The sequence below is a fragment of the Mchenga conophoros genome, linkage group LG6, assembly GCF_057382185.1.
Source record: "Mchenga conophoros isolate Kocher_MC1m ecotype Shallow Benthic linkage group LG6, M_conophoros_male_GT1.1, whole genome shotgun sequence".
Classification (NCBI taxonomy): domain Eukaryota; kingdom Metazoa; phylum Chordata; class Actinopteri; order Cichliformes; family Cichlidae; genus Mchenga; species Mchenga conophoros.
In genome coordinates this window covers 10,156,589-10,168,615 of record NC_140531.1, presented here as the reverse complement: position 1 = coordinate 10,168,615, position 12,027 = coordinate 10,156,589, and the positions used below count along the sequence as shown (strand labels likewise).

Below are 12,027 nucleotides of genomic sequence, written 5' to 3'. Positions count from 1 at the left end.
TCATTAAACATGACTGACGCCCTGAATGTTTTGAGACAGATCCAGCAGGCCCAAAATCAGGACTATGTAAGTGATACAAGTGACTGGTTTTCGTGGCTCTACACTGGCTCCTGGTTACAGGTGCTAAAAAGACTACTCATCGGAGTTGGGATATTTTTACTTTTATTTTGTGTCTTTGTAACGTGTATATTGCCATGTCTAAAACTCATGATTAACCGCATAATATTTTCTACTGTTGCTGCATACATAGCCATGACAAGTGATGATGATAATGACCCCGACCTGTTGGAACATGAAGACTTTGTGTGATTAATGGCGATGTGACAGAAAATGTACAACAAGATGTTACATACTGATATCTCATTTAAATTTTTTACTGACAACAGAAGGGAATGTTAATAGGAAAATTGTACTTAGTAGTCAGTCTATAATCTTTTAACGATATGAGTTTGCATATGGTAGAATGCTGCATGTAATCATTTGTGTGTAGAAGTATATAGTTGGTGGCATATTGAAAGAATGTCTCATCCTAGGAGATCTGTAACATTCCAGGGTGTTCACCCCCACATCCTAGGAGCATGAGAGAGGTCGTACCTTGTCTTATTGTTTTACGGTAGGATTAACGTAGCTATGTCAGTTTTAGTTTAAGTGCCTTCTTTACATATAGATGAACTGTTGGATTTTCCAGACCAGCAGGTTAAGGGAAGTTGTTTATGGGGCCACACTCTGACCACACACACACACACGCGCGCGCACACAGACACACGTACGTACACCTCCACATTCCAATGTAAGGAACAAACGCTCACTGAAGTATAAATAAAGACCGGGGCAGTTTCTCAGCACGAGTCTCAGTTCTGGAGGCTGCCCTTGCTAGCTAGAAGTTCTGTGTGTTTCTCTTCTCTGAGTCTTTACTGAAGAAGTGTTTTAGAGTATATTTCTTGACACTTCTGTTTCAAAATATTGTATAAAGTCAGCAGAGCAGAGAATAGACAGCACACAATTATGAGAAGAAAAGTGTATGAATACACATTGATATCTCTGATTTGCTTTCCTCGGCTGTGGTTTGCACTGTGTACAAAGATCACATTTCTATTGATAAGATAATGACAAGAGCAAATTTTTTACTGTGGAACTGATACTGATATTTCCAAGAGCACATCAGCAATATAACATCATGAAGACAAAAATGCTCCTTTGTCCTGATATCAGCCTATAAGGTCGATTTGACTTGCAAATGGCATTAAGGAGTTCTGTCTAAGTAGCAGCTGCTTCAGTACTTACTTATCTTTCACCACTATCAGGAACTGTGGGCACAGCAACATTAACTGCTAAAAAAAAGAAGACTGTCTTTTCTCTTCCACCTCGTGCTGTTACTGGTTGAACTTTGATCTTTTAAAGAAACATGTTTTTCCAATTCAGTTCCAAATTTTAATCAGTTAAGCAACATCTCAAAATTAAAAACACTTCTGGAGGAGAAGAAGGCACATCTGGCTGCCCAAAATATATCAACACACCAGAACCTGTATGACAGTGAATGACCTGGACAAAGTGCTTTTAATAAGTAAATACTGATCATTCATATGAAATAAAATAAAAATCAACCAAATTTAATTAATTAAAGTCAACAAGTAAAGGACCTTTGAACTTAATTGGAGAGAAAGAGGGAGAAACAAATGTTTTTTTCCACTTTAACCCATTTCTCAAATTAATGTATTTGCACTATTTCCTGATTTCTAATTATGTCGCACATTTGTTATGATTAAATTTGTCAGATCAAATAAAGGTTGATAAAAGTCAAAGGTAACAGAAGTAAATAGAAACAGCAGTTTTTAAATGATGAATTCATTCATTAATGGAATAAAGTTATCCAAACGTGCCTGGCCTACTGTGAGAAAGAGGCTCAGGTTAACTGGCTTGTTGTCAGCGGCCACTTTAGCTGGTTGTTGTAAAATCTGTGGGGAGCAGAAAACATCAGCCGTTAATCAGTCTTTCATTTTATAAAAACGAATCAGTTGATTTCTCAGTGCCACAGACACTATCATACTGTACAGGCACTCATAATAAGACTTCAGTCCTCTGAGATCTGAGAGGAGACGGTTTGTATGAACTAAACCATGAGAAACAAAGTTTATCTGGACAAACTGACAGACAAAAGATTAACAAGCAACCTGACAATTAATAACAATATGAGACAATATAAGTTCTAGTCACTCGTTTTCTTTATTATATATTTAAAAAGAGGAGATGTTGAGTAATACATTTGTACATTTATGCAGCACAGCTTGTGTTATCACACCAAAACACAACAGGTTTGAACTTTGATCATTTCCTGAACTTTGACCTCAGTACTTGTTGCTGAAAGTTTCCCCTGAGGGTTTAAATGCAGAGTCATTTTAAATTTTAAATTTATTTTCAGTGAAATATTTACTAACACATGTTACCTGTTATTACTCATCATACAGTTTTACAGATGTTAGGATTTTGCATCTTAATAAAAAACATTTTAGTATAATTTGTGTAATACGTCATTTTAAAGCCTGACATAGAATAGATTATATGTTTTATGTCCTGATACGTTAAACTTTAGAAAGAAGGTATCTTCAATTTTTCCTTAATTAAATGCCGGATACAGGGTACAACCTGGACAGGTCGCCAGTCTGTCGCAAGGCTCCTAATAATAATAGCCTATGCAAAATAAATGACTAAAAATCTGCTTCCCAGATTGTTAGTGACTTAAATTGCAGTATTAATTTCCAGTATCTATATTTATGTATTATGTTAGCTAGTAAAGTAGCACTACACTGAGAATACCAAGATTAGAGCAACCAAAAGTCAAACATAATGCTGAAACCCTTTATGCAAACAAGCAAAAAAGTACAGATTTACACAGGGACATCTTTTCACCAGATTTTCATTGAATGCATCCTTTCTGTATCTCAGCCACACTGCTGCTGTCTCCACATTTCTTACTATAAAACAAACACTTGCAGACTGGCAAGTCGGAACAACACTCTTACAAACTCATCATGTGGATCAAGTCACAGAACATTTGCTTGTTATCTGAGTCTTTGCACATATGCAAAGACTCAGATAACAACACAATGAAGCGCTCGCTTGCATGCAAAAGTCACTCAGATCCAGGTGAGAGATTAGAGTTTGGAGGGAAGCGAAAACCCCCACCTGCATACACACAGTAGGGAACTTTAGAGTGCATTTATGCTGATTTACATTCCCACAGTTCTGCTCAAACAATATTAGACAGAAAAAGGCCCTTTGACCAGAAGAAGAGAGGATAACAAGTTTTACAGCTAAAGAGGCCAATTAAAAAAAATAAATTAATACATGTTAAAAAAAACTTTTTTCACAGAGAGCGTAGAAGCAGACAGAGAAGTTTGATGATAAAATGAAAGCACTGAATGAATGAATGAATGTGTTTTTTGTTATTGTATGTAGAACTGAATTACAGTGTCCCTCCTTTAAAAATTGCAAACAACCATGCATACATATATATTTGCATATTTACTCATTTACTTATAATTCACCAAATAAATAGATTAAATACACAGTATAAACAGAGAGATAGATGTCAGAACAAAAGAGCTGTTGGTGTTTCAGGTGGGACTGGAGGAAACTTATTCACCTCTTTTTTCCTTCTGTCCTCTTTCTATCATTTTTCCTGTGACATCTTTACATCTTTTCTCATTTCTTCATCTCATGTCTCTGTTATCCACCTACTTTCTTACTGGTGTCACATCTTCCCTCTCTGCTCTGAGTCATCCCTCTTTATATTCTCTCCTTTTCCCCATGTCCTTCTCTATTCCTTTTTCATTTTCCTTGTCCAATTCCATCTTATAATATTCTCAGTCAAACTCACAGCCTCTCGGAACAATCAGTCAATATGATCTGTCATCAAACATTAAAGCCTGAAGGTTAATATTACAACAACTTCTGAAATACCTTATATAATATTTTTAAAGATAATACTGATATTAAAAACATTTTAAAAAATAATAAAAACAAAGTGGGCTGAATGAAATGTTTAAATGTTTGTGGTCAAAGTAAATTATTGTATTTGTGTGTAAAATCCCAGTCATAAAAAGAGCAGCCCACAATAGTCCACTGTTACTATAATGTATCTTTCATCAAACACGCACTGATGTTAAAGCACAATGCCAGTTTGACTCTCTTTGATAAGCCAACAGCAGGAGAACCCATTATACTAACAGAGATAGAGATAAGCACCTGCTAATCATCTGCAGGCAGACTGGAAGTAAAACAGCTGCTGCAAACTCAAGTTTGGTCAATGATCACAAAAAATACTCTACAGCTTTTGCCATGACATTGAAAATTGAGCACAGGTGCTTCCTGTTTCCACTGATCATCTTTCAGTTAAAATGTCTTGATGCATGTAGAATCATCCAGTAAACCCCAAAAGGTTGATTCTGTTCATCTGGACATAGCGTTTTCAGTGGGAGAAACATTTCATCACTCATCCAAATGACTTCTTCAGTCTCAGCTGACTGCAGGTTTCCCCAGTCTTATAAACAGTACATGAAACTAGCACCACTGAAAGAATGAACATTCAGTGGTGCTAGTTACCCTGTTATCAGGATAAGACATTGCATATACAGTAACTATGAGACTTTAGTAATATCACACAGCATTAGTCCTGGCTTACATCTGGAATTGGGCACCAACTTTGCAGTGTCCACCCACTGCTCGTCTGCCACTGTGAAATTCATGGATGTTCCATCTTTTCAAAATATTGTAAATAAACAGCAGAGCAGAGAAGAGATAGCACACAATGGGCACCGGGAAGTTTTTAATTTGTCTTCCTGTCTTACTGCTGTGTTTTACACTGAGTACGAATGACCACATTTACACTGATAAATTGGGTTAGGGTACATTTTTTTACCTTAACCCAATGAAAGGAGTACAATGTTTACAGTGAAACTGATACTAATATTTCCATCAGCAATATAGCAAACATCATGAAGAGGAAAATGCTCATTTGACCTCTTACCAGCCGTATCAAAATTAAGGAGTCGCATTTGGCTGCTGGGTGTATATTAACATGCCAGATCCTTATTGATAGGGAATGATCTGGACATAGTGCTATAATTACTGATCAATCACACTAAATAAATTTGAAATGAACCAAACTGAATTAATATAAATAAAGTACAAGATCTCTTAGTCAATATACTGAACTGTGCCTGACAGAGCCACACTGGTCTCCAGCTCTTAAACAAAGCCAAATCTCCCTTTTTAGGGTGAAGAGGGAGAACAGCATGTTTGCATGTTGAAATGAGCGGGAGTTACGTCAAAGTGGGAAAGTCAACATCCACAGAATCCATTTTCATTAGAAGACATTAATGCCAAATGTGAGACTAACAGGCCACACCTCCGCAGGAGGACAAAGTATTCATTTTGTGTGTTAACATTTTTTCAAGCCGATAAAAAAAGGTATCATAACAGTAACAGTAATAAAAATATCAAACACTTTATTAAAAAGTAATAATGATTTCAATCAAGATTATAAGATGTACTAAACAGTAAAACAGTCTCGGCCGTTGTGTCCTTGGGCAAGACACTTCACCCGTTGCCTACTGGTGGTGGTCAGAGGGCCCGGTGGCGCCAGTGTCCGGCAGCCTCGCCTCTGTCAGTGCGTCCCAGGGAAGCTGTGGCTACAATGTAGCTTGCCATCACTTGTGTGTGAATGTGTGTGTGTGTGAATGGGTGGATGACTGAACAGCGGCAGCAGTGTAGCATCCCAGCCACACTGCTGCCTTCATCCACATTTCTTATTAGAAAATTAACAGGAGGTAAATGTGGTCACAGAATGTCTTTTCCAAGCCACACATATGCATAGACTCAGATAAACATCCAGTACAATGGGCTGCTCATGTGCACAAGTCATGTAGCACCAACAAACTGATGCAACAATAGGAGAATGTGCAGCACCCACTGGACCAAAGTGCACATATAGAGTGTCCTTTTAGAAAAGTACACACAGTGTTTGAGTGAATTTATGCTGATATACATGCCACAGTCTGACACAAATAATATTAGCAACAATTTCCTTCTATTCCTTCTATTCTGCCCTTGGTACTTCTCCAGCTTCTCAATTTCCTTCTTCCTGACGTAGTTGTCATTCTGTATTGCTACGTCTATCACTATAGCCGTCTTCCTCTGCTTGTCCACCACTAATATCACTATTATGTCCGGTTGCTTAGCCATCACCATTTTGTCCGTCTGTATCTGGAAGTCCAGCAATATATTTGCTTGGTCATTCTTGACCACCCTAGGGGTGTCTCCCATTTTGACTTTGAGAGTTCCAGCCCATACTCAGCACAGATGTTCCTGTACACTATGCCGGCCACTTGGTTATGGCGTTCCATGTATGCCCTGCCTGCTAGCATCTTGCACCCTGCTGTTATGTGCTGGATTGTCTCAGGGGCATCTTTACACAGCTTGCACCTGGGGTCTTGCCTGGTGTGGTAGACCCCAGCCTCTATGGATCTTGTGCTCAGAGTTTGTTCCTGTGCTGCCATGATTCGTGCCTTAGAAGTTATTTTGGTAACAGAGATAAACATATCCATATGCTGATCTAAAATTTCATTTTCTGTTGTTTTACTTCTATTTGGTGTGAGTGCAGATACAAATGTGTACCCTCAAACACTTACATGTTTGCCTTTCTAAGCTTTACTTACGACTATCTTCTTTTTTACTGAAGAGGTACAGACTCCTAGGTTTAATTTTCCTAAACTGTTTTCTTTGTCAGCCTATGGAATTACTTCTTGCTGCCCTAACATTAATTCTATTGAGAAGTGAGATTAAAACCTTGGAAAAAAATATGAGGCTTGGTATACTATATTGCCAAAAGTATTCACCCATCCAGATACAGCTTGTCGTGGAATTTTAGTTAATAAAATGCAAACACTTGATGAGTGTCTTTGAAGACAAATAACATTCCACAGCACTTACACATAGCCACATATCATGTTGCAGGTCTATATCTTCAGCTCATCCTTGAACCGAGAGATTTACAGCTTTGTTTTTCTCTAACAAAGTCAGGCTCATAGAGGTATACCTTCTGAGGCCTCCACTAGTGAGGCAACCCTCCTAATACTGGAGATTTCTTCACTTGCAAATACACCTTGAAAACCTTACGTGCAATAATGCTAATGTTTCTATTCTTCATGTCAAATAGCTGACAAGCAAATCTGGAAAACCTGCAGTTTCCATAATGCCACACATCATCACTTTCTCTAAGACTTGGCTACATGCTGTTTTTAAAATGATTTTTAAATAATGTAGAAAATAAAGCAACACACTGTTTATTCACCTCTGAATAAAATAAAAATAAATTTGATAATAGAAATTATCAAATAATTTCCTTTTAAGCATCACAAATACTTGATATTTATTAAAAGATCATAGTTTGTACAATGGAATGATCAATAATTTTATCAAACTCTTTACAGGTTGCCCAGTGTGATCTCCTCTGAGAGGGTCTATCAAAACATACAAAGTTAAAGCATGACATACGCTACTAGTTAAAATACAGGAATTTCAGATTTCTTCTGATTGTCACACAACAAAATATATGTATGGATTGTACTTTTTTCATATTTTGTAATCCTGTAGATACAAAGATACAATGCTGTGAGTTAATTTTTTTAAACACTGTATTTCCATCGATTTTTAAAAATTTCTTAAGCTAAGGTATAAAGGCAATATTTGTAAGAAAGTGCAGTTTTTCCCAGTAAGAAAGGTCTATGGATTTTTTTTTAATAGTTAAAAAACTGTTCAACAGTTTCATTCAGGATGATACTTGCAGTATAGGGGAGGGGCCTACACAGCAAATGTTCATCTGATTTGATTAGTAATCAAATGTATGCAAGTTCAGTGTTTGTGGCCAATGGGTTAGTGTTGATAAAACTTTAGGAGGGTATTAGTGGCTTGTGGGCCAATAGGAGAACATGTACAAATTTAAAAAGGGCCACTTTGACACTGGTTCAGTCATTGAAGTAGAAGGTAGTAGTAAGGTCAGCAACAGTGATGACTCACCTCACTTTTCTTCTTCTTGTGCTGTGGCTTGGTGAGTATGTATTTCTTCAAATTTGTTACATATTTATATTAAAAAAAAACATGTTTTGGGTACGAGTCAATTACATTTTTGTAATTACACAGCAAATAGTTTCTGAGCTTCTTTGAATTTCTCTCTGTGCTGCTCAAATAGCACAGAGTGTCTTTTCAAACAAGTGTGTGCATTCAGACAGGTCTAGGCTGCATGAATAAAGAATAATAATGCTGAATATGCATTTGTTTTATTTCACCAACAAGTAACAGTTTGTCACTGCAGGTAACTCACCTGTTTTCATCTCTTAAGATTAAATGTGCTGCTTGTTAAACAACTGTTGTAACCAGTCCCTTGATGCCGGATCCTCTGTTTCAGGTGTCACACTGAGCACAGCAGTGGATCTGCAAAAGAGAATTTATAATGGAAAAGTCTGTGACGAAAGTGAGCAACGGTACCATGTCAGCCTGTCAACCGAACCTGATGGAAAACCCGGTTACTGTGGTGGCTCTCTGATCAGTAAACAATGGGTTCTAACTGCAGCTCACTGCAAGAAGGATCCAATGTGAGAAAAAAAACTGTTTTTACTGAGCAAGTTACCATGATATTTATATATAATTCTGGAAATATTTATTATGAAAACTGTGCTATAGTTGACATAACATTAATGACAAATTTGTTCCTAATGAAGTAAAAACTAAAGTGCTTTTAGCTGTTACTTCACATCTGTAAATGTGAGGCAGCAAGTCCATGCAGTTATCTATACAGATAAATACATTATGCTAAACTTGGAGGTGAATGTTGTTATCATTCCTTACAGGTATGTAGTTGTAGGTGTACATCAAGGTCAAGGAACAGCAGTGAAAATTGACCAAAAGAACATATTTCCACATGATCAAAAAGATGACATCATGCTCCTGAAGTTACCAAACGCTATTACTGGTGTTGAACCTGTTGATCTTCCTACCTGCAAGGATAAGCACAATAAAAAGCCTGAAGAGTGAGTTAAGGTTATTTTAATCCTTTTAAATCTTAAAAGTTACATCTATGATGTAAGAACCAGTTTTCGATACCCACCCCTAGTAACGAGACAGGGGGAAGCAAAACTGAATACACTGACATGAGACATGGACCTCCAAAGTAAAACAGGAAACAATCCACAAAGGCGCAGATTTGACACTGAACTAAACCTACACAAAGTACGAGGGCACAAGACATAAAACCTAAGAACAAAACCCTAAACCAGAATAAACTGAAACATGGAATTAAAACAAGACAATCAGAAGACATAAAAACCATAATACATAAAAATATAACAAACTGAAAATGCTGGGTCAAAATGACCCAGAACCGTGACACCTTATACTGTACACATTAACATCATTAACAACATTAAAAATAGTATTTCTGTGTCTTTTAGACAGTGAATTTCATTCAGCAAGTGGAATATGAAACATGAATGAATATAAAAGAGGACCATTTAAGAAAAATAATATAATATAGTAATAATAAACATACTAATACCAGTTTAAAATAAATGATTATCATTTTCATTCATTCCCTCTAAAGAATAACTCTGTACTCTGTAGTCTGTTTGTAACAGGCAGCAGGTTTTTGTCCTTCCCAGGTTTGTATGTCTGGAGTTTAACCTCTGGCTCTGTTTCCCTTCTTATTTTGGTAGTCTCAGTGTGTGTTGTGTTCAGTTTTGCTCCCCCTGTTGTTTGCCTGATTGAGTTCACCTGTGTTACCTCATGTGTCCCATCTGCCTGATTACTTTGTGTGCATTTAAGTCCTTTGTTTTGTACTTTTGTTTGTCTGGATCTCTTTCTGGCTGTGTCCTGTTTGTCTGTTGCAATAGCCGAGCTAGTATCGCCGAGTACTCTATATTTAAAGCTGCTTTTGAGTTTAGCCCTGGATATTGGATCTGCCTGTCACACAGTGCATTATGAGAGTAACGGGTAAATAAGTCATTACGGAAAGAAATGGGATTCCTGTTAAGGCTGCTTGACTAAAGTGAAAATCATACAACATATTGAACTTCTAATCTGTCTTCATAGAGGTGTCCTTTAACAAATATGAATTTAAAAAACAGTGAATAAGCTTTGAGATTGTATATAAGATCATCTTGTAGGGAAGTCATGGAATCCATTACCCACAACTAATAAGCAGGGTAATAAGAAAATATAATTTGATATAATATTATAAATGAAACCATGAAAGCCACTTACAGTGTTTGTTGCTCTAACTGATAACACGAGGCTCAGTGAAACAAAAAATGTATCCAACCATGGAACGGTTTTCAGAACGGGACTTAGAAAGGTTCAAACAAGTTAATGCAGCAGGAGAAGATGGTTATCACGCAGGTCAGGGCAGTAGTCCATCAACAGGATGACATCATACTTGTGAAGTTTCAAACCCATGACTGACATTATACCTGCATCTCCACCTGACTGACATCAACGATAATATCACTGAGCCTGGATCAAGAGTTAAGATTCCTTGTTTTGATTTTAGGAGTTACATCCATGACACGCAGTGAATGACAATGAAACACGTGTGGCAAACAGTGATGTGTGATATCTGAACCCTCACAGTTACTCAGAGTTAGTAGCTGTAGCTGGACTGGAAATCCCCAGCATGCAGTGTACATCATTATGATTTATTATTTTATTCTGTGTTCACAAGACACGTGTGGATGTGGAATTAATTTGTGACAATTTTTTCTGTTTCTAGAAATGACGTCGTTCAGGTGGCAGGCTTTGGGAATTACCAGGTAGATAAGAACAAGAAAGAAAGTAAGAATAATTTTTCTTGATTAGCTCAGTTTATTTTAAAATCTCATTTTGGTTTCTGTGTTATTATAGTTATATTTAATTTGTATGAAAAAAAGTTGTTTTTTTTGTTTTTTTTTACAGTGTATATGTTTAAATGCCAGGTTCCCACCTTTTTAGATGCAGTTTTTTTTAAGAAAACATTTTGCTTGAAAAATATTTGAATTGTTTGTAGAAATAAAGGAAAAGATCATTTTCCTTAAGATTTTAGTTTTTGAAAGGTTATGAATGACTTTTGTTCTTTTCTCTAGTCGATGGCCAACCACCTCATCTCCAGTGTGCAAACATGCATGTTGTTGACTGTGAGCCTACCAGAAACGCTCGATGTTTTTCAGTTGTGCCGTATGACAACAGGCTGTGTCTGAAAGAACCTAATGTAGATATACTTCGCGTAAGTTGACTGCTAACATTACTGTATATCATCTCTGTATGTTTTAGATCTTTTGGAAGAAACTTGAACACAAACTATATTTTTCTCTCTCAGGGTGATTCTGGTGGTGGAGTGATTTACAACAACATGATTTATGGTGTAATCAGTGGCAGTGGTGTACGTGCCTGTACTGGACCAGCTGTTACTGTGAATGTCTGTCCTTACATGAAATGGATAAACCAGATAATTTATCCATAAAGTAATGGAAAATAACTGAATGAAAATAACATTCAGAATAAACAATCATCTCTACATGAAACTTGTGTGCTGTGTGTTGTTTCTGCTCTAGAATATCTTCATGTTAACTGCAAATTGTGAACCTTTTTCTTTGGTCTAAAATATTGTGTCAGATTTGCAGCTTGTGTGTGTTTGAATGTGGTGTCAGGTGTGTAGCAGCTCATCCTGTTGTTCAGAAACTCTCAGACTCACACTGTGAAGATGCAGAAAGGCTTTCTGATCAGACATGCCACCAATCAGCTGCAGGGCCTGAACATGATAAACTTCATGAATCAGAGCTGATTGTTGAGGCTGAAAATGTTTACGTGGAGGCTGTTGGCTCATTGGTGGCAGATAAACTTTTCTTTTAATCACTGAGCTATAGAGAGCATTAAAATAAACACAGTAACTATCAAAATAAGTTTTGTTGATAAAATACATTTCTTGAAATTGTCCATTGTTTT

General features: G+C 36.8%; 1 protein-coding gene across 2 annotated transcripts; it reads left to right on the top strand.

Moving 5' to 3' along the window:
• The first annotated feature begins 8,030 nt into the window (after window positions 1–8,030).
• Window positions 8,031–11,823, top strand: LOC146572093 (serine protease 1-like). Of its 2 annotated transcripts, XM_085278590.1 has the most exons (6): window positions 8,031–8,107; window positions 8,465–8,651; window positions 8,907–9,086; window positions 10,820–10,881; window positions 11,169–11,308; window positions 11,402–11,815. In XM_085278590.1, the coding sequence occupies exons 1-6, from the start codon at window positions 8,068–8,070 to the stop codon at window positions 11,543–11,545; spliced, it is 753 nt and encodes a 250-aa protein (XP_085134716.1). In that variant the 5' UTR covers window positions 8,031–8,067; the 3' UTR covers window positions 11,546–11,815. The 2 variants fall into 2 exon arrangements, with proteins under 2 accessions (XP_085134716.1, XP_085134717.1); XM_085278591.1 differs by lacking the exon at window positions 8,907–9,086 and having other exon boundaries at window positions 11,402–11,823.
• Window positions 11,824–12,027: the final 204 nt, after the last annotated feature.